Consider the following 23,891-nt stretch of genomic DNA (forward strand, 5'->3'; position numbering starts at 1 on the left):
TGGTGCCACCTGCTTATCACTCAGTTATTCAGGAAGCACAGCTGTAACAGGTGACAGTACCTCGGGGTGAGTGAGGCAACTGCAGGCAATTCTGAAAACAAGAAAAAACCCCCACCATGGTCCTGATTTGGTTTAAAGCACTCATGCAATCCCATCAGACCCATGTCTGGTGTTCCCCAAACACCTTTTCCATGGCAAGCAAAGTTACTGATAATGCATGTGGCTTCTGTCACACTGATGCATTAGGTAAGCAGGTGTGTGCTGAGTACCAGGGGTGCTGCAAAATGCATCTCCGTCCTCTTCCACTTGTCTTCACTAAGGTTCTTCCTCTGATGCCAACTGTGATTTCAGGCCTAAGAATGAAAAGACTGTGTTGCTTTCCTTGGATTCAAATAAACTGTCATAATCTGCACAGTATCGGTCCCCATTAAATATCTGAGGTGGCAGAGGGTTGCCCTGAACAGGCTCCTTCTCCGGGGGGATGTTTTTGTACATCCACTGCCTCTGCTCTTCTGACATCGTGACGTCCACCTCCTCAGACTTTATCTTGTTGGCTTCCAGAAATCTAACCACATCCTGCTGCTTCTTCTTTATCGCCACGAAGCCCGAGGAGGAGGCGGTGAACACGCGGACGACCGTCCTCTCGCCAGGCACAGCGCTCCGGTCTCCCGGTCTGCAGATCAATTTTCTCAGTCTTAAACAAAGTTTAGAGTGAAAAAGGGAACATAAAATAATGGAAACAAAGGATACCAAGAGGCGTAAAGTCTCATCTTTTCACCACCCATTGTTACTAATCTTAAAATTTATCAAAATTCACTTTGTAAGTAGTAGTAGAGTATATCATAACCTATATTGCTTAATATTTCCCCCAGTCAAATACAGTTTTCTTAAATGGCAAAAACATACTAGGTTAATTTTTAATAACTTAGCATAATATATACTTGTTGAGAACATAGTATATACAAGGGGTTGTAGATAAACAGTGTTGACTCAAACTGCTCTCAATGTGATTATCATCTTATAAGAGGTCCCAAATAACTACAGGCAAAGCAAAAATGAAAGGAGTCACATAAGAGAGATAAGGAGTTTTAATGAGGGAAAAGTCACTTTAGGTTGGAGGGATCAGGACCCTACATAGTACAGGGGACAGTATTGGCTGAGTAGATGGCGAACCCCTGGTAGAGGAAACAGAATGAGCAAACCTAGAAAAAAGTCAGGAATCAAGAATTATTTGTTCATTCAACAAGGTGAGACATGGAAGTGGCTTGGATTAAAATGGCAGAGGTGAGGCTCTGACTCAGGAAAGACTGATTGTGGAGGCTGAAGAATTAGCTGATTATTAAGATGTGAGGTGTGAGAGATGAGGAAAAGTTAAGTTTGATTGCAATTACAATTTAGTGCAGATGAAACCCAAAGAACAAATGTTATGGTAGAAAGAAAAGACCAGAAGCATGATTTGTATCAGCTCTGGAGGTCCCTGAATACCTTGACTATCCTCTTTTAGCTTCACCTAAAAAAGATATTCACAATTCAGTTTACTGGGAAGGACTCTGTAGAGATGACCTTAATGACAACCAGAACCCTGGACGCAAACAATGTCAGGAATAAATTATTCTCTGCATCCTCTCTTTGTTTGTCTCATTATGGGCTTTATTCTCTAGGACAGCTTATCCATATGGCAGGAAGTTTCAAGCTCACAGCCTTGCAATACGGAGATCAAAGGGGAAAGAAGAACATTTCCTCAGCTCTTATTTGAAAAATTCAGGGAAGGACACTGAGTGGTCACATGACTATACCTAAACCATTTACTATAAACTGTTGTGAATCATATATTCGTCCCACTGAGCAATGAGCAGCCCACATTCCTCTACAGAAGCACCCACCTAGTATGAGTGGGCATTTTCCAGAAGAATGGAACAGGGGGAGAGGCAGGCAAAATATTAACTCTTAAAGTTAAGTGAGACTTAAGCCTGAAATACTTTATATATATGCAAATAATATATGATATATAAGTGCATTATATATATGTTATACAGTACATTATATACATGGTATATATAATTTATACATAATGTATATAAGCCTGTTATTGTTTTTACTCCTTCCATCTAAAGATAATCCCTCTAGCAGATCACAGTTTTGCTCATTCTCTTGAGGAAATTGCTCTATCAATTCTCTCCATCATCAATTTTCTCCTGTCTATGGGATCTTTCTCATCACCATTATTCTTCCATCTTAAAAATAAGTTTCCCTTGACCCCGTATTCCTCATCAGCCATTCCCCTTTTCCTCTTTTCGCCTTTAAGACAAAATTTCTTGAAACAATTATCTTTACTCTGACTTCAGGTTCTCTGGTTTTATTCTCTCTTAAGCCCATTCCACTCAGGTTTCTGTCCTTCACCAATGTAACACTTAACAATTTCACCAATGACCTTCATACTGACAAATTCATTGACCAATTCTTAGACCTTATCTTATTTGACCCCTCAGTAATATTTACTGCATCATTCCCTCTTTCTTGCTACTTTTGCCTTGTTTTTCATGGCTTATTGAATCTTCTTCTTAGAGTTTTTTGTCAGTTTCCTTTGATAGCTCTTGCTTATTGTCAATTACTTACTTTTAGGGAGCCCAGTGGCTCCAACCTTGGTCCTCTTTTTCTTCTCTGCTTAAACTTACTCCCTTGATGATCTCATCAAGTCTCACGGCTTTAAACTTCACTGCTGGCACTAAAACTTATATCTTTAGCTATTATCTCTTCTCTGAATTCTAGACCCATGTGTCACACTGCCTACTCAACACCTCTAATGTAGATGTCCAAAATATCTTAAATTAACATGTACTTACTTACACTACTTAATCTTCCATCCCAAACCTACTTACCCACTGTTATGGGCTCAGTTGTGTCCCAGACCCTCTGACTCCCAACCCCAATTCAGATGTGGAAGTCTTAACCTGAATGTGATTGTTCACATTCTGAATGTGATACTTCTGAATGTGATTGTATTTGAAGATAGGGCTTTTAAAAATGTTATTAAGGTAAAATGAGGTCCTATGGGTTGGCCCTAATCCAATCTGACTGTTGTCCTTATAAGAAGAGGAGATTAGGATACACAGAGAGACACCAGACATGTGTGCAAAGAAGAAGGACCATGTGAACACACAAAGAGAATAGAGCAAGCCTGAGATGCCTCAGAAGAAACCAAACCTGCTGACACCTGGATCTCAGACTTCCATCCACCAGAACTGTGAGAATATACATTTCTATTGTTCAAATTCACAGTCTTTCCTAAGTCAGTTCATAATAACTCTATTCTTTTTTTTTTTTATAACTACTATATTGGACAGCACAGGTCTAAAGTATGACCATGGGAATAAGTGGTAGGATAGAGAGACCAGGGTGTTGGAAGGATCACCTATGTGAATACTAGAATCTCCAAGAATGTTTTTCAGTCACCAGAAAGAACATGTTAGACCTATACGTAATGAGTCGGAAAGATCTCCAAGACATATATTGAAGGGAATATTAATTTCTAGTATAATATGTATGGATAATACTATTTATTAAAAAATATGTAAGTTACAAAAGAATACTACAAGGAAAAAGAAGTGCTAACTTGATAATGATAACTCTATTCTTTTTGCCCAGGCCCAACACTTTGGAGTTTTCCTAGACTCTTTTTTTTCCCTCTCATATTTTATGTTCTGTCCATCCGGAAATCCTGTTGTCTCTAAATTCAGAGCAGAATCTGACTACTTCTCACTAGCTCTTGTACTACTATCTTGGTTCAGATCACCATCATCTCTTGCCTTGATTATTGCAGTGGCCTTTTAACTGGTTATCTCACTTATATCCTTGTCCCCTTGCAGTCTATTCTTCACACCTCAGGGGACTGATATTTTAAAAAGGAAATTTAAAAAAAATGTCAGCTTGCAATTGGGGCAAGAGGAATTGGATGAAGGTAGTCAAAAGGTGCAAACTTCCAATTAAAAGATAAATAAGTACTAGGGATATAATGTACAACATGATAAAAATAACTAACACGGCTGTGTGGTATATGTGAAAGTTGTTAAGAGAGCAAATCCTAAGGGGTCTCATCACAAGGAAAAATATTTTTTTATTTCTTTAATGTTGTACCTATATGAGATTATGGATGTTCACTAAATCTATTGTAGTAATCATTCCATGATGTATGTAAGTCAAATCGTTATATACCTTAAACTTATACAGTGTTGTATGTCAATTATATCTCAATAAGACTAGAAGAAAAAATAGTCATTTCTCTGCTCATAGTTTTGTATTAACTCCCCATTTTCACTCAGAGCAAAAGTCAAAACCTTTACACTTGCCATCAAGGCCCTAGAATATCTCTAACCACCACCCTTTACAATTCTGACCTCATTTTCTGCTACTTTCTCTTCTATTCACTCTGCTCCAACAATGTTGGCATCTTTGCTAATCCATGAACACTCTAGGCATGCTCCAGCCTTAGGGCTTTGCACTAGCTGTTGTACCTGCTAAAATGCTCTTCTTTCAAAATATCTTATCCTCCCTCATTTTCTTTAAGTCTTTGCTCAAATGCCACCTCAGTGAGACCTCCCACCCTACATTATGCCGAATAAAACTTCCTTCTACCACCTGTACTACCAACACAACTTATGTTGCTATTCGTTTTCCTCTTACATACTATATAGTTTTTTACTTATAGTATTTTAAAATTTATTTTTGTATTCCTCTTCTAGAACACAAACTCCACCAAAGCCACGATTTTTCATCTGTTTTGTTCGCCAGCTGCCTTGAATGACATCTGCCACATAGTAGGTGATTGACAAATCTTTGTAGGGTAAATAAATGAACTGAATATACGATATAAACAGATGTTAATAAAATAACACCCGGCTTGAGAAATAAAACATTATTAACACTTGAAGCCCTCCATGCACTCATTACACTCACTTTCTTCTCCACTTCCAGAGTTTGAACACAAGCAGAGTTTTGTATTTATCATTTCTTTGAACATCTTCATAGTATACCACTTATGTAGACATGCCTAGATAAGATGCATCCTTTACTTTACACGTATTTTAAATTGAAAACATGTATCTTACTTACTCTTTTGCTCAACATTGTTTGTGAGTTTCATCTGTGTTGATATTGGGGTAGAGTATTCATTTCTAATGCTGTATTTTTCTATTAAATGAGTTCATCACAATTTTTTAAAAGTCTTAGATATTTGACTTATTTTTATGTTTGTACATGTCTCCTGGCACATGTATGCAATACAAGCATTTCTTGAGACTATATTGTAAGAAGTGGGATTGGCTGGCCCAAGATTTCCCTGTGAGCCACAAGATAGATTTTTTAAAATTCTACCCTTTCTTTAAGGGAATACTATTAAGAGATCTGGCTTTTTCTGGGATCGTAGTTTAGTTTTCCTGCCTTCTATGGGCTAAAGGTCATAGCAGTTTATTTCCTGATATTGACAAATAACTCAACTCCTGCTTCCCATCCTGTTTCCTGATCAGATTTCAGTTTTCTCTTCATTTTGGTTTAACTTATTTTCTTTTAAGCCTAGAAAGGCATTATCAATGTTGGTTATTGACTCTTATCCAGAATTTCTACATGTCTTAAATAGAGTTTTTTCAGAGTACCTTGTCTGCCATATTGCAAGAAGCAGCAGTAAGCTTAAACTTTCATACTTAATTTAAAAACTGTCACATATTGGTTGTTTGGGCGCTCTTATTTAGGATAGGATAAATGTTATATAATAACAACTGTGTTTGGGAATATTAATATAGCAATAGCAGCTGGCATAAAGGAGCTATTGATAATGAAACGTGACTTTTTTATATATCTAGTACTATATTAAAAATTATCAGATCATCAGGGACAAAGATGGATGTTTTAATAAATGCTGTTGTGACAAATGGACAGCCATTTGTATAAAGATAAAATTGGATTTATGCCTCACACCATACACAAAAATAAACTCTGAAAGCATAGAAGGTCTAAGTATAAAAATAAAACCATACGTGTAGAAAAAGTAGGTGAATTTCTTTAGAACCTGATGAGAAAGAAAAAGCTTTCTAACTATAACTCAAAATCCAGTTCAATATTGCTAAATTTAAATATCTAAAAAAAAATTTGGGGCATGACAAAAATCATCAGAGGCAAAATACAAATGGCAAACTGGGAGAAAACATTTACAATGTATGTCACACATCGAAGGCTAATATTCCTAATATATAAAGAACTTTTTACAAATTGAGAAAATAGGAAATTAACAAAAAATGATATAAAAATAGCCTGTAAACATATGGAAATATTTCCAACTTTACTCACAATAAAAGAAATTCAAATTAAAACCACTAAGATGCCAGTTTTACCTATTGCTTTGGCAAAAATTTGAATGTTGAGCACATATTATTGTGTTGAGGTTGTGGAGAAACAGACACTCTAGTATATTACTGGTGGAAATTCCTACAGAATGGAATTTGGTAATATCTAATATCTAATAGAACTACATTTGCACTTACTTTTGTTCATCAAACCCTAGGTATTCACCTAGGTATTAATACATCTCCATTAATATGAAAAAAATGTGCAAGGTATTCATTGCATCATTGTAGCAACATTGCCTTATATTTAATTGCAAAATTTCAGAAACAGTTCTGTGTATGAAAAACTAACTTCCCCTGTGTTTCTTTTTTACTCTCACAATACTACTACCGTCCTCACAACACTTCTGACACCACATGTGGGTTTTTCTTCCCCAACACCAAGAAATTCCGGGACACCAGCTGGATGTCCTACAATTTAAGTCAATTCTGACACTGTCTAGTCAGCTCCCATAGGTTAAATGCTCAGTCCCACAAGACTCTCCCCTACCAGCTTCAGATGCCAATCACTTGTTCAGATTGTTACCTGAGCTTCTGACTGATTAGCTGTAAATCGGGAGTCCCCATGATCCCCTTGGGAGGTTCCATTACTTTGCCAAGGGCCAAACCTGGGTTGGTATGAGTAGCAAAATGAATAAAGTCAGTACTAGATTATTACACACTGAATTTTTAAAAAATCTAATAAAGGTAGGAAGGAGGGAGAAAGATGACTGGAAAAGATTTTATGACAGAAAGTCAACTAATACTTGTTGAAGGAACAATAATTTTGAGAAGTCACTATTTAAAACCATAGAATAATGGTTTTTCAAGATCCATACTCTTCGCAAATATTCTATATGCTTACCTCACTCACAAGAATCCATAATCTCTCATTACACTGATGCACGAAGTAGATGACAACCTCCAGACTTCAGACCGTCCACTTTGTCTAGCCTTAATACTCATTCTTGGTGTACAAGAACACGTGGTGTTTTTCATAAATATTTGATCTCTGCTTCCATCTGTCCATAGTCCCTTCTAGTAAGTAATAGTATCTGCTTTAGCACAGAGTTATATGTTTTGGTCTTTTTCAAAACACTATGATAAGGAGGCAGTGTAATGTACAGGCTCTTGGTCAGACAGCCTGGAGGAAAGTCCCCATTACATACTTACTGTCCATCTGACACAGTCTCCGTCCTTAAGTGCATGTGTTTAGACTTGAGGAGATAAGGGAAGGCAGAAGGCTTAACGAGGGTCAAGTTCAGGGTACAGCACTCTTATCAATCAAACCACCGTCATCTCTGAATATGTCTACTTACTGGAGCAGCCTGCAAGTCATCACAGCAATTCTAGAAGCTCTCCTTCCCCTCCTATAAGGTTTAGGTCTTCCATAACCAAATGCCCTCTTTGTATTATTGCTCCCTTTCTCTCCTTTCTTCACCAAGCTCTTATAAAAACCTATTTTAAAAAGTCCATTTGTACTTCTGCGCCCTATTTCTTCCCACCAGATCTCTCATACTCTGCTATGAATAACCCATCGAATACTGAAATAATGGGTGATTTAACTAATATCTTATAATGCAGGACCCATTAATGCAATACAAAGTAATATTATGAGATTTTATTAGCTCATATTAGTAAACACAGATTGCATTAAAAGCTGTTCCTGTTTTATTTTTGAAACGTTTGGATATGACAGACTCATATAAGATACCCAAATTATGCTGTTCTGAAACTGTAAAGTCGAGGTTACCACTGAGCAGGTTATGTTAAATCTTTTCCTTTTTCTTTATTCTTATGAAGGATAAGGAGATGCTGGCTACAGGATTTCTCTTTGTTCACCTTTTCTGCTGCAGAGGAAGCAGTTTAAGAGCACTTCCCAGGAAACCGTTTCTGACCTCCTGTCCCTTGCTTTCCACCAAATACTAGTAACAACATCAAATGCCACTTCTTAGCATTAAAAATGAGATATTATCTAACATTAGAGTCTACATAGCACAAGGTAAAGGGGCTTTTTGGCAGATAGCCAGGTAATTAGCTCAATGCAGACCAAACAAGACCATCCGAAGCCTCATTGGAGAGTCCTGGCTATGCTTCTAAAGTCTCTCTCATCCTTGCTATAGGAAAACCTGTCAAAGGATGCATTTAATATTTTTACTTTAAGTATTCCTCATCTGAATTTTTACCACCCCTACAACTATGCCAGCTCTTTCATTTAACAAAGGCATTATCACACCAAGGTGAAAAAAAATCTCACTCAAAGTAATAATGCCATATCTATGATTTTCCAGGCTAATAATTTTGGGGTTGAGAGTAGAGTGACACCAAATGACCATTTCTGAAATCTAATAGTCAATATACTTCTATTAAGCAAGGGAAATAATCTTGTGTTGGTAATAGGATCAAAGTTGGTAAATCTAGCTGAAACATTACAATTTTTACTTTGTGAGTAATGGATTCTTAATGTCTGTAAGCAGAGTATGGAAGGTTTCAAAGGTTTGTTTGCTTAGACTATCATGCATATCTCAGTGTATCTCATAGATTACGGATCATAGAAAAACATTTGAACCAATGGTTGGCTACTTCTTGAGCATAACCAGAATTATTTTTATCAGAAGCATTAATTAATCATAAAGTAGAAAGGAATCATCTACTGATAATACACAAGCCATACACAAAATTCTCTGGTGGGCATCTCCTCCATGCTAACATCTAGGTAGCATGTCCTTTTGCAAAACCCTCAGAACTACTGCCTTGCCTCCCTCTTTAGCAATAAATTTCTCAGAAACATTCTTAGAGTTAATGCCTCTATTTACTCACCATCTAATTCCTTCTCAGTCCAGTGACATTTAAATTTTATTTACTGTTCTTCTTAAGTTTACTTATGACCACCTAATTATAGGTAAGTACTTTTGGGGTTCTGATGGGGGTAAGAAGAAGGAGGATGGCAATATTTCCCTGGTCAATGGTTTATCCTTGCCAGACTTCCTAGATACTACGTCCTGAGAATTCCCATCTAGCCTCTTTCACGAACTCTTAACCAGGTGGAGGAAATGCTAATTAGGTACATCCAATTAGGTGAGAGAAATGGAGAAGGAATAGCCAATAGACAGGAGCTACCAGAGATGCATTCCCAGCACAGAGACTCTCACGGGAACAAGAAAAGGTTTTATATAGTTTTCAGTAATCACAATTACCAAGGAAGAAATCATAACTGGCTACATTGCTGATTTCGAAGTTAAAGTTCTATTATTTCCCAATAGATTGTTTTCCTAAAAAAAAAACCAGAAAACAAAAAACTGGAGGCATAACCTCCTGCCCTTATGATTATGTCATTTAATATTTAAAGGCAACCCTTTTCCTTGGCCTTCATCTTCATTAGCCACCCTTCATCTTCAAACATTGCTGGCTAACTCCATTTCCCTTTGAATTACTTTCTTCTCTCTTTTGCTTTGCTTTTTCTGGTACAGCAAACTTGTTTCTGTTCTTTCCTTTTTTTGTGTACCTTTCTTTTTTCCAGATTATGATTTTTCAGATTCTTCTGACTCTTTCATTGGAAAAATATTACTTTCAGTCTGAGTACAACAAGAAAACCAATGCTTATCAGCTTTTGGAAACTTCTCATATCACGTGATCAAATATCCCTCTGACTAGAGCTGGCATACCTTTTGTGTCTATATTGTTTAAACTAAACAGAGTAAAGACAATCCAAGATGGGGGACAAGGCTGTTAAACAATTCAGTCTGCAAACCCCTTTATATTCAAATAGAACAAATTGTATCATATTTCTACAATATGCATGAGGCTATATGAGCATGGCCCCAACGTTTCCTAAAATAGGAGTAAGCAGTGGAAAGTAAGAGACCATCTGTACATTTTTAAAGAGCATAAAGAGGCGTGTAAATAATCATTGATATACACACCATTGATTTAATTATGTGAAATGAAAGTCCGGATTTTTTAAGAATAACATCCTTGGTGGCAATCATTAGGCATCTTTTGGTGTGATAATAGGTAGATAGATAATAGATATACTATTGGTCTTGCTAGAGCATGGGTTTGATCCAATGTGTTTCTTGTGTTCTTATGAACTTCAATTTTCCATTTAAACTAAATTGTAACTCTTTTTCTCTGAAGTTCTTTCTGTGCATGAATGTAAACAGCTTTTGGTAGGAAAAAAGCTTTTTGCAGGAAAGAATTCTCTGCAGGAGACACCCCTTTGTCTTGTCGCTAACCTTAAACCAGGCACCCCCATGCTCTACTCATCTCGGGCCCTAGCACACCTTTCAAATCTTTTGGTCACACAATACTTTGCCTAACTTGTTGGTTCTTTCTGTAGATCAAGGAAGCAGAAATGAAGAATAAGTAATTAACAGATGACCAGATCTCTTCCCTAGCTTCCCCTTCAGTAATCTCACAAACAAACTGTGTGAATAAGATAGCATCTAAAGAAAGGTCATGAGGAGTTGACAAGTTTACACACAGTGGAGGATGGTGATGACTCTGACCCCCTACCTCAATGATTAACTGAGATTACTTCCCTTTTGGCTTTAAAAGCTTTCATGGCTAAGCAGACTCTTTGGAGGTGGTTTTTGGGGGACGTTGAGTCCACCAACTCCCCAGATTGCCAGCATTCTGATTAAAGGTGCCTTTCCTTTCTACCAACATCTGTGAGTATTGATTCTGTAAGTGTTGAACATTGGGACCCAATTCGATAACATGAATAATTGGGGGAGAAAACTTTAGGTTTTATAACACTTTTTACTTATCTACATGTTTCACCATTATTTTAAATTATATATTAAAAAATCTTGTATGTTTTTGTTAGAAGGAAAAAAAAAACTAAGAAAGGGGTTATGTATAACAATTGAGGATTTACATGTTCCTAAAAAACTTCTCAGTTGAAATTTTCTAATCTTACTGCTCAGTGATGATGCTTTCCCATAGAACCATATTTCAATAGCTAATAACCAACCCCTCTTGGGGTGCTCATATCACTAGTCGTGTAAATGACAAGATTTCATTCTGCTGCAGTTGATCACATTGCCTCAAACTGTGTTTCATTTTATGGGAACATGCATACCTGTGTGAGTGGAATGTTTTTGATTCTACAGCCTGTGGAATGGGACAGCCAACCCCCGTCATAAAATTTATTAAAACATGGTCATTCCTCATCTTGAAATCTTGCATTTATAGGTTCTTAGCAACAAGATACATTTTTTTTTTCTTTGCTGGAACTTTACTCACAAATGGACAATTTTTTTTTTTTGAAAAAGCAGTTAGAGCACAGGACTTGATGAAGACCCTTGAGTCTTTAATAACAACAAAGTGGAAACCAAAAATTATGTCTCTATGGGAAAAAGCTTGTGTTCAACTGTGAGGCACAGACAATGGAATTATGCCTTCCTTTCTTGTTTTTTCTGTACAATTTTCCTTGAACTGTTCACTTGTTATTATTTTAATTGAAGGCATTCTTTCTCAGAGCTGAGGTTGTTGAAAATGATTCAGAGCAGCTTAACTTGTCAAAACATTTAGAGATCTGGATAAAATAATTAAAAATCATATGGAAGATTAGCACATGAGCAAATGCCAAACAATGTCACAGAGAGATATTATCATCAAGAAGTAGGCAAAATCCAGGCCCAACATGTCAACAAAATTCTGTCACTGATGCTATGATTCCAGAAAAGGAAAATGCTATATGGACACAAAAAGACAATATTACCTTGAGAATTTATAAGTCAGACAAAAAATTGTTAATGTAAGCCATAGAAAGTTGTAGACAGAATATTATTTGACTGAAGAGATGGGAGTTTAACAGGGTAGGGATTTCATGACTTTTCTGCACTTAATCTTTTCCCTGATGAGTGTGACTTGTCTCTTTCTCCAACCCTGAGCTCTGTCAATTAAGGTACAGAATAAAGGGTGACAATATTTGGCATGCAAACTGGCCCTTCATGTAGGCCATGACATGGACAATTCCACCTCACTGTTCTTAAAGCAGTCACATGTCAACTCCCCAAGGTATCCAGGGCATCAGCAAAAGGAATTAACTCTCAAATTTACTTTATTTTTAATTTATAAATTTCTTCCCAGTTGATGACTCTGCTCCTTAGATTGGCCTTCATCTAATCTCATTCTGCCCAATTACAGAAATAATCAACATGTGTCCCAGCTTTTAATATTTTAAATTCCTTTACTGAAGTTAAAAAACAAAAAACCCCAACTAAGACTAGAAAGCTCGTGAAGACAATTCTATGTGAACATGGATCCCTGTATCTCATCTTAGGCAGATAAACCAGGTACAGAGAGTTCAAAGGGATTTAGTCAAAATGAATCTTGAATCTCAGAAAAGCAAACAGATACATCATTTTGACCTTGAGGTTGTTTTCAGTTATATTTTTCAATTACTATCACAGTTGCAGAGTTGAGAATGAAGGCAAAGATCCTGATCCTTTAACCTTGCTGTATTGCCTTAATCTTAGTTATCTATAAGAGATTATTGAAAATTAATTCCCCCTTATTCAAGATTCAGGTATTTTTCATTGCTGCTATCTGGAAAGGACACTTTTGAAGTAGAAGCATAGGCTAAGAGGTCTGCTTTCAGTTAAGATTAGAATGTCAACCTCTGAACTCTCTCTAAAACTCAGAACATATTCCTTGAAATAATGGTCGAACTTCCTCATAAAACCAACATTCATACTTTGAAATACATATTCTATACCCTAACTTGTCATAATGACCCACCACATTTACAGGGGATTGTAAATTTTTCAGGCAGCCAACATCTGACCTAAAAATTTAAACCTATTTATGGATGATTTCAGTTAAAATAAAGATATAATAAATAACATAGTAAACAACTTTGTGGACATTAAGCTTGACACCAGACCTAGAGGTGTAGTACTGGGGTGCCCTCCATAATGTCATTCAATGCCACACCTCCAAGGAAACCACAATTCTGGATTTTGTATTATTAGGATTTAATTCAGTCACTCCTATTATTTTATGTCTCTCCTATGCCTAAATAATGCATGAAGTTGTTTTTCATGATTTAAATTTTTATATAAATTGTCTCATACTGCATATACTCTGTTGTACATTTAGTTCCTTGAATTTTCTACTGGTGTATATTTTCCAATATTTGATTTCCACAGTAGATTTAATCATTCTACTGTTGGTGGATTTGAGTTTCTAGATTTTTTGCAATTTCACACAGTGCTGCATTCTTGTCCATTTTCCTGGTGCCCATTTGTAAGAGTTTCTCTAAGATATAAAATCAAGAGTGGAATTCTCTGCCATTCTTAACTTGTCTTATTAATACTGAATTTTTTCCAAAATTGCACTAATTTATATTCCTACCAACAGCATATAGATATTCCAGTTGCTTCAAATCTTTGCCAAAACTTTCCTTTATCAGAATTTTTATTTTTTGGTTAATTTGGTAGGTGAGAAATGTTTTCTGGCTGTGATTTTAAATTGTATTTCTAAGATTAGTCATAAGGTTAGGTATTTTTCACGTTTTTATTTTGGTTTGTTTGTCGAGGTATAATTTACAATATGGTAAAATACACTCTTTTCAGGTTTCTTATGATTTTAATGGTGATTTGGGTTTTCTCTTTTATAATGTGCATGGCCATAACTTTTGCCCTTTTCCCCTATTGAGTTGTCTTTTTCTTAAATTTTACAGTTCTTATTAAATTTTGAAATTTTTAGTAGACTGTCTTAAAGAAGGTCTCCTCTAAGTTTTTGTAAAAGTTTTTAGTTTTGTCTTTCACATTTAATTCTACTCCATTTGGAATGGATGGGTGTATATGGTGTGAAGTATGGGTCCACTTTATGTTCTTTTCCATTGTAAATAGACAACCACCCAACAATGTATATTGAAAATGCCATTCTTTCTCAATCTACAGTGTTATATTAAAATTGTTCATTATTGTGTGGTTCTGTTTTCAAACTCTGTGTTGTTTCTTGGTGAACTTGTTAATCTATGCTCCAATACCACACTGACCTAACTATTTATTACTTCAAAATAAGTTTTGGTATATGAAAAGGAAAGAGTCCATCTTATTCTTAAGGAGTGCCACCAAAAGGATTGTTGGGATTTTTATGGAATTACATTGAATCTGTACCTCCATCCATCTTTTAAAATGTTATTCAGCAAAATTTAGAAAGTTCTCCATGCAGATTATTCTGATTATCTATTGATGATGTAATACACGATTCCAAAACTTACGTTCTTAAAAACAACAAAAATCTTGTTCTTGCCACTAATGGTTTCTGTGGTCAGGGTTCTGGGAAGATTAGGGAAGGGAGGATTTGAGCAGCTGCTATAAATAGAGATAGCCCTGTGTCTTTCATCATGTGGTCTCAGGGCCTTTGCATGTGGTCCCTCCCCAAGGACTAGCTGGTGGAGCACATCACAGCAAGGTGACTAAGTCCTAACAGGTAGCATTCTAAGAGATAGGAAATGGAAGTGTCAATTTCTTTAAGACCTATGTTTGGAAAATGGTACAGTGTCATTTCTACTAGATTCTATTGGTCAAGCAGTTACAGAACTCAGGTTCAAGGGGACAGGCATAAATCCCACTGTGTGATGGGAGAGTTGTCAAAGAATTTTGGGATTATGTTTTAAAACTGTACAACTTTTATGAGATTGATTATGAGAAGTGTTCTATTTTTTAATACTATTGCAAATGGTGTCTTATTTTTTTTTTTAAAGAAGATGTTGGGGTTAGGAGTTTATTAATTTATTTTTGCTGTATTGGGTCTTCATTTCTGTGCAAGGGCTTTCTCTAGTTGTGGCAAGCGAACGCCACTCTTCATCACGGTGCGCGGGCCTCTCACTATCGCAGCCTCTCTTGTTGCTGAGCACAGGCTCCGGACAGGCAGGCTCAGTAGCTGTGGCTCATGGGCCTAGTTGCTCCGCGGCATGTGAGATCCTCCCAGACCAGGGCTCGAACCCGTGTCCCCTGCATTAGCAAGCAGATTCTCAACCACTGCGCCACCAGGGAAGCCAGGTGTCTTTTTTTTAAAGGTTACATTTTCTAGTGGTTGGTTGCTGCTGATGTATAGAAATATGAATTAAATTTTATATCCAACAAAGTTGGTAAACTCTCTATGAATTAACCTAATGTATCTTTTGATTCTTTTGGATTTTTATATACAAACTCATATTATCTCTATATAATGACAGTTTTATTTTTTTTCCACATCTGGTTTATTTTTTTTTTTTTTACTGTTTTGCCTTATTGCACTGCCTAGACCTCTAGTACAATGTTAATAGAATTGAGGAAAGCAAGAACTCCTGTTTCTAAGTTCAAAAGAATAATTTCACCCTTTTGCAATGAAATGTAATGATTACTATATGTTTTTGTAGATATTCTTTTCCCGATTAAAGAATTATTTACTATTTCTTGTTTGCTAAGATTAAAAAGTACTATTTAATAGATGTTGAATTATACCTAATTTTTCTCTGCATCTCTTGAGAATATCATATGACTTTTCTCCTTTGATCTGGTGAATTTCTAATGTTAAATCAATGTTGCATTCCAAGGATATGACCAGTTTGATCACGAGATATTATCTTTTTTATACATTGCTGTATTTGATTTGCTAATGTAGTTTTAGCAATTTTCTTTTCATCTTTAATTATATGCCAGTTGAGGTTGTACTTTTTCTTTCTCAAATTGTCTTAGTCTGGATTTGTCATCAAGGTTACGTTAGGTTTCTCAGATTAGATGAGGATTATGCTTTTGTTTTATACACTAGTATAGTTTATAGTAAAGATCAGAATAGTTTGACTGTTTAGTAGAACTCACCCTTGCAAAAAATCTAGGCCTGTTATTTTTCTCTTTTCTTTTGTGGGAAAATATTTTATTTTGATCCATTTGATTTAACATTTGTAAGACTATCCAGGTTTATCTATCTTGAAATAGTTTTGATAAGTTATTTTCTTTTCTCCCTCCTCTCCCTTTCTTTCTTACCTGATGCTAAAAACCAACAAATGAACAAAAACCAAATTTCTTGATTTCTTTTAAATAATTACGAAGCTTTTAACATCTTTCAAATCACTTCAAGCTTTTTTTGAATAGTATTTTAATTCTAAAAAGAAAGTTATGTCAGGAAAATTCTTTATCACTATTATTCATTATCACTATTAGCTCTCTCTTAATTTTATCCTTCTCTTTCCCTCCCTCCCAATTTCCATCCCTCTCTTTTTCTCTCTCTGCTTTCCTTCCTTTCCTCCATCTCACAAATAATTATTGAGAACTATGTCCCAGGCATCGTTCTAAGATGGGGATACAACACAAAAAGTTCCTGTCATTACAGCGCTTACATTCTGGTAGAACATGACTGACAGGCACGCACAAATAATTGCATATTATGGCAGATAATAAATGCTATGGAAGAAAAATAAAGCAAGGTAAAAGGGATAGGTGTTTGAAACATGTATTTGTTTCCTATTGCTGCTATACCAAAATACATAAATTTGGTATCTAAAACAATAGAAGTTTTATTCTCTTGAAGTTCTGGAGGTGACAATTCCAATATCAAGTTGTCAGCAAAGCTGCTCTCATACCAAAAGCTTTAGGAGGAAAATCTGTTCCTCTCCTCTTCCAGGCTCTGGTGGCTGCTGGCATTTCTTGGTTTGAGGCCACATCACTCTAATCTTTGCCTACATCTTACATCATCTCCTGTGTGTGTGTTTAATCTAACTCTGTCTCTCTTGTATAAGGACACTTGTGATAGTGTTTAAGGCCCACTGGGACAATTCAGGATAATCTCTTCCATTCAAGATCCTTAACTTAACCACACCTGCAAAGACCTTTTTCCAAACATAGTGACATTTACAAGTTCCAGAGATTAAGATGTGCCTGTATATTTGGAGACCATGATCAGCCTACCACAATATGCATATTTTATCCAAGTTATGAGTGTTAGAACTACTGGTAAAGGTGATGTTTTTAGAGACTAGAATGAATAGAGGAATTGAGCCAGGAATATGTTTTTGAGAAGAGCAGCCGGGGCAGAAGAAACAGTCAATACAAAGGCCCTGAGGTAAGGACCTGTTTGTCAGGCTTGTTAGAGGAACCTCAGGAAGGCTGGAATGACTGAAGTAAAGGGAGTGAGAAGGAGAGTTATCAGGTGATGTATAAAGATAAACAGAAGAAGAGCCAGCTCACACATGTTCTCACTGGTGGTTAATGAAGACCTTGGCTGTCACTCTGAGTGAGTTGAAAGACACGGGATGATTACGAGCAGCAGAATGAGAAAGTGTGACTGTGCTTTAAAGAATCACTCAGGTTGTTGTTTTAGGAGTAGACTGAAGAGGGGCAATAGTGGAAGTGGTGAGGAAAGTACTTCTATCGTACCAGCTCATGTGAAAGATGATGATGGCCTGGACCATCTCTGATAAGCCTTCTATCCAGAAGGGTAAATGTTTCTCTTCCCTTGTGAATACATGCCCACCAAAGAGTATTATATCATCATTACCTATCTTTTTCCCCAATGAGCAAGTACTATGGCTAACTTATCTTTTAATACTTCCTTCAGTACGAAATCTATTCATTTCACTCCAAAGTGATATTTCTAAAACATAATTCTATTTAAATAACTCCCCTCCTTTCAACCCTATTTCCCCATTGCACTATAAATAAAACTCAAACTCCCAACCATAGACCACAAAAATGTATATGGCCCCCCCCCTAGCTCTTCAAAAGCATTTCTGCTGGTGACTCTCCTCCTAGCTCACTACACTCCCACCAGACTGGTCTTTTTTCTAGTCCTTAATTCTAAGCTTGAATTGTTTTTCCCCCAGAAAACACAACTGTGCCAACTGCTCCTAGAATGCTCATCCCCATGTCTCCATACTACTGCCTTACTCTTGTCACTTAGATCTCAACTTAAGAGTCATCGTCCTACAGTTCTTTCTTAACCATCTTATGTACCCTTCCAGTTATCACATCACATCTCCCAGTTTTATTTTCATCTTAGTCTTTATTACCACCTGGTCAGTTTTAGTTTGGTTATTTATTGCTTATCTCTCTTCCCACCCTCACCTACCAGAATGTAAACTCCATGAATGATTGTATCTTGTTAAATGCCACTTTCCTTTATCTCGAAAAACTCCTGATTAAAATTGAATCTGGGGATTTCCCAGGTGGTGCAGTAGTTAAGTATCTGCCTGCCAATGTAGGGGACATGGGTTTGATCCCTGGTCCAGGAAGATCCCACATGCTGTGGAGCAACTAAGTCCGTGCGCCACAATTACTGAGCCTGTGCTTTAGAGCCTGTGAGCCACAACTACTGAGCCCACGTGCCGCAACTACTGAAGCCCGTGCGCCTAGAGCCCGTGCTCCGCAACAAGAGAAGCCACTGCAATGAGAAGCCCGAGCACCGCAACAAACAGTAGCCCCCGCTCGCTGCAACTAGAGAAAATCCGCGTGCAGCAATGAAGACCAACACAGCCAAAAATAAACAAACAAACAAATAAATAAGTAAATTTATATATATATAAAAAGATGAATCAGATTTTAAAAAATTAATCTGCAATGTAAAAGTGATTAAAAGTGAAAGAATACATTCTTAATGATAAAAGAACATTTTTATTGAATGCCTACATGTGTCAGATATTTTGCTAATCATTTTACATATATTATCTTAATCATTCCTCAAGGCTTTCGTGGATCCAGCCTCTAGCTCCTGCTTACTTCTTCAGCCTCAACTCTTGTAACTCCTCCCTCTTTTATGTCCCTCCACCTCCTATCAAGCCACCTTCATTTGCCATTTTCAGCCACATTAGATTCACTTTAGTTCCTAAATCTGTTGATGATTTTTCTCACCTTAGAGCCTTTGGACCACCTGTGGAAATGAATCCCTTTCCTTCCTTACTGAACACACTTCTACTTGTCCTTGGAGTTTAAACTTAAATATCCCCTTCACTCTATCAGCTATTAAACTTGTGCTAGGTTCCAGGAATGGGGAGACAATGGTATACAAACTTGGTGTGGTCCTAGTGCTTCAAATCTAATGGAAGAAACCAAACAGAAAAAAATCTCCCAAATAGACATGAAACTTCAAACTGCAAGATCTGGCCTCAAGGAAAAATAAAGAGTGCCTGCCAGAATCTGACATGCACCAGGCAGTCTAGAAAAGCTTCTCAGAGGACGTGATCCCTTCAGGGGAAATTCTTCCCTGACTCCTCAAAAGCTAGTTGGATGCTCTTCTGTATGTTCTTGTTAACACACACTGTTTAGCACCATCATAAGCTTATTGTGGTTTTTAAATTGTCTATTTATTTGGGCAAATAGAAACAATGCCTTCTTCATTACTGTATTGCAGCCATTATCACAGGTCCTATTCTATAGTAGGTGGGTACCAAATAAATGTTTGCTGAGAAATGTATTGAATATTGAAGGATCATAACATAATAAGAATAAAACTAATATTTCTAAAATGAGTGGCTGAACACAGTATGCTATATACAGGTCTGAGAATTCATTCACCTAAACTGGACACTTTAACACTAATGCAACCTACGAATATACTATCTTTTCTTAGTGGCCATGTCACACAGTAGTGATAACGTCATAAACAGGAAAAAAATCACATAACCATCCTGTACTACTTACTGATCCTAGAATTTATAGTAACTGACCTATATTTATGAATAAACTTGCCTCCCAGTTTCAAAGCATAAGTCGGATTATAGGACGGGTTGAACTTCACTCACAATTTCTTAGATTTTCCTATTTTGCATGTCAACTTTTATATTGTTTAAAAATTTTTCTTTATGCTTAATTTGCTTCTTCATTTGGATAATGCTAATGGGCTGTTATTGACTAGTGTCTCCAGTTCAGTTCATTGCACACTGGGCAGTATTCATAAAATGCTCCTTATATGCCAGCTGAAATTGGTAGTGGTTTGAAGGCAGAGAGCCAAATTCATCAAAAGGATAATGGCTAAATATATTTTGTTTTGTTTTCTGAATTTTAATGACTGAATGGAAGACTTATTCATTATTTATCTATTTTTGAATTTTATCAAATAGTTCTAGTGGTAATTACCCTATCTCTGTATTTATAGAAAAGTGGCACATTATCAAGATAATAGCCTGATTCCATATTTATGAAGTATCTGTTAAAATTATAAATATAGATACATGGAACTATGTGATTAATGCCAAGGAAAGCCACTTACAGGTTAAAAATGGGGGGAAAACTACAACTAGCTAGTACCTTTGATGAAATTAGTATTCTGTAGTTGAGTTCCATGTGGAAAAAATTATTTTTCTCCTTTAAAGTGTAATTTATTTTAAAGGGAAATGTTCACTTATCCTTATTAATCAATAATATAAAATTAAAAAAATAAAACAGGTATTTCATTTACTCTATATTGAAGATTAAATAACATTGGACCTCATATTTTTTTTTTCTTTTGGTGTAAAAAACAATAAATTAAACTGTGGGTGTGGATGTCAGTGACTTCATATATCTAAACGTTCAGTTATATTCCTGAAAACTCATATTGATATTTATCCCTTTAAAGAGAAACACCAAAAGAACCCTATTTTTATTGAGAAGGAATTTGAAAATAAAAAAGAAATGAAGGCACATCAACTTAAAGGAAAGGTTTAAAAATAGGGAATAAAGAAGAATAAATTTCTAAGGCATTTGAATTTTCTACATTGAAATAAAATTGTATAAAATTACTTTAAATTTGTAAATATTGGTAAATTGAAAATTGAGAAATTTCTATTGACATTTTTTGACTGAAATTTGACAGACTTTGGTAACTCAAGAATCTCTCAACTCTATTTTTCTTCTAAATATAGATAGTATGCATATCTAAGTGAGTGCATTGTGATTTTTCCACTGATTAAAAGTAGACTGAATTAGAAGTTAGCTGATTTTTCTCCCAAAATGGATTGCACTTCACTTAAAATCCTAGAGTTTGCCACATAGGCTTTGTAAATGAGGCAGACTGGGCTTCCATCAAAATCAATGGCTCAAACCCCTGACAATAGTTTTCCCTATTCAGAGATCACCCTGTGAAGGCGTGTTTTACCTGTTGTTAACCATAAGAGCAAGGACCAGTGAATCCCTGCAATTTGACATCTTCTAAACACAAGACTTCAAACTTTCACCAAAAGGATAAATTGAGAAGAATGAACTTCACTATTAAATAAATTTGGAAGTTTATTTAACTGTATTCTCATAGTAACTTATAAGTATACAGTAACTATAAATCCCTATCCATTAGGGTGTTAGAGAAACCCTCAGTTCTGAGTGCTGCTGGGATTCTGATGTAGGCCCTTTTCCTTTCTTTGCTTTGTTTATCCTCATTCTCTGATATGTTTCTGTGTCCTATGATACGGACATCCTAATCTAATGATAACCCTGTGTCAGAGCTGACACAATTTACAAATTAGCAAATTGCAGAGGTGATTGTAATAAAAGATTTACTTTAAAATATATATATATTTATATATATTTATAAATAAATATATATATATATATATATATATATATATTTTTTTTTGGCGGTACGCGGGCCTCTCACTGTTGTGGCCTCTCCCATTGCGGAGCACAGGCTCCGGACGCGCAGGCTCAGAGGCCATGGCTCACGGGGGCAGCCGCTCCGCGGCATGTGGGATCTTCCCGGACCGGGGCATGAACCCGCGTCCCCTGCATCGGCAGGCGGACTCTCAACCGCCGCGCCACCAGGGAAGCCCTAGTTTAAAATATTTTACTGAATTTTGAAAGGCTCTCAAACTTACAAAAAGTTTCAAATATAGTGCAAAGATCATCTTTTTTTCCCAAAACCACTGAAGAGTAAGTTGTTGACCTAAGCCTCATTTCTTTTAAATGCTTTAGTGTGTTATTTCCCCCCAAATAAGGGCATTCTCCTAAATAACCACAATACAACCATTAAAATCAGGAAGTTAACACTGATGCATTGTTGCCGTTTAATCCTCAGACCTCATTCAAGATTTGTCATTTATCCCAATAACATATTTATAATGAAAGATTCAATCCAGAATCTCGGGTTGCATTTATTTGTCATTAGCTCCTTCATTCTGGCACAGTTTCTTAGTCTTAACTTTAATGCCCTTGATACTTTAGAAGATAAAAGGCCAGATAGAATATCTCTTAAATTGAGTTTGTCTGATGTTCCTCATGATTAGAAATGGATTATGTATTTTTGACAAGAAAAATCACAAAAACGGTGCTATGTTTTTACTGCATCTTATAAAGTAGCACATAAATCTGATGGGTCCACTATTGATGTTGTTCATTTAGGCCACTTGTTTAAGGCAGTGTCTGCCCAGGTTTCTTTACCTTAAAGTTACTTGTTCCTTTTCTACTTAATAAGTACTTCTGTGGCTAGGTACTTTGAAGCTGTGCAAATAGCTTATTTTTCACTGAACTTTAAATTTATTCATTTATATCATTTTAATTTATCCACTCTTTTATACTTGCTTGGATTCATGATTTCCAATTTTATTCAATGAACTATGATTATTTACAAGCATTACTTTTTTATAAATTTATTTATTTATTTATTTTTGGCTGCGTTGGGTCTTCGTTGCTGCGCGCAGCCTTTCTCTAGTTGCAGTGAGCAGGGGCTACTCTTTGTCGCGGTGCACAGGTTTCTCATTGCCGTGGCTTCTCTTGTTGTGCAGCATGGGCTCTAGGCACGTGAGCTTCAGCAGGTGTGACTCGTGGGCTCTAGAGCACAGGCTCAGTAGTTGTGGCACACGGGCTTAGTTGCTCCGTGGCATGTGGAATCTTCCCGGACAAGGGATCGAACCTGTGTTCCCTGCATTGGCAGGTGGATTCTCAACCACTGTGCCACCAGGGAAGTCCCTACAAGCATTATATATTTTGATGACAAACTGTCGCAGATTTGATCAATAGCAGCCCTTCAAGCTGTGCTCCATGTCCTTTTAACAGGTCTCAAAGAATGATGGAGACCTGTACTTCTTTGATTTCTGGTACAACAAGGTATTCCAGACTTATCTTGTGTTTCTTTTACCACAGCCCTGGAATAAACCATTTCTCCAAAGATTCTTTGTCCTTTTAGTGGAGAATGGTTTTTAGAAGCCAAGATCTGGGATATAAGTGTGTTTTCTGCTATTGAGATGTGCTGCTCCCAGATCCTCTCAGCAGACAAACCTAGAGAATATATGTGAGTATATGTGTTTGTGGGTATACATACACTTTATCTATCTATCTATCTATCTATCTATCTATCTATCTATCTATCTATCTATCTATCTATCATCTCTATCCATCTATCTCCCCATCCTATATATTCACACAGATACTTCCAATTATAATCCCAACTACAAGGTTTACTGTAGTATTTTACTTTCAATACTTGTACATCTTTTTTCAACAATGAGAAACTTAATTCCATTGTCATTTACATCTTTTTTTTTTTTTTTTTTTTGGTCAAGTCCCTGTAGGTAACCAATCTTTCTTCTCTGCCGCTAGTCCGCATCCAGCATGC

The 23,891-nt window shown here is 36.3% G+C and overlaps 1 protein-coding gene across 1 annotated transcript; it reads right to left on the reverse strand.

The window, feature by feature from the left end:
* Positions 1-315: 315 nt before the first annotated feature.
* Positions 316-6,962, reverse strand: LOC307194422 (SH3 domain-binding glutamic acid-rich-like protein 2; the record flags this gene model as incomplete). Its single annotated transcript, XM_079937520.1, has 2 exons — positions 316-694; positions 6,922-6,962. 2 exons carry the CDS (start codon positions 6,960-6,962, stop codon positions 316-318), a joined length of 420 nt encoding a protein of 139 aa, XP_079793646.1.
* Between the last annotated feature and the right edge of the window lie 16,929 nt (positions 6,963-23,891).

Source organism: Stenella coeruleoalba, assembly GCF_951394435.1.
Source record: "Stenella coeruleoalba genome assembly, chromosome: 11".
Classification (NCBI taxonomy): domain Eukaryota; kingdom Metazoa; phylum Chordata; class Mammalia; order Artiodactyla; family Delphinidae; genus Stenella; species Stenella coeruleoalba.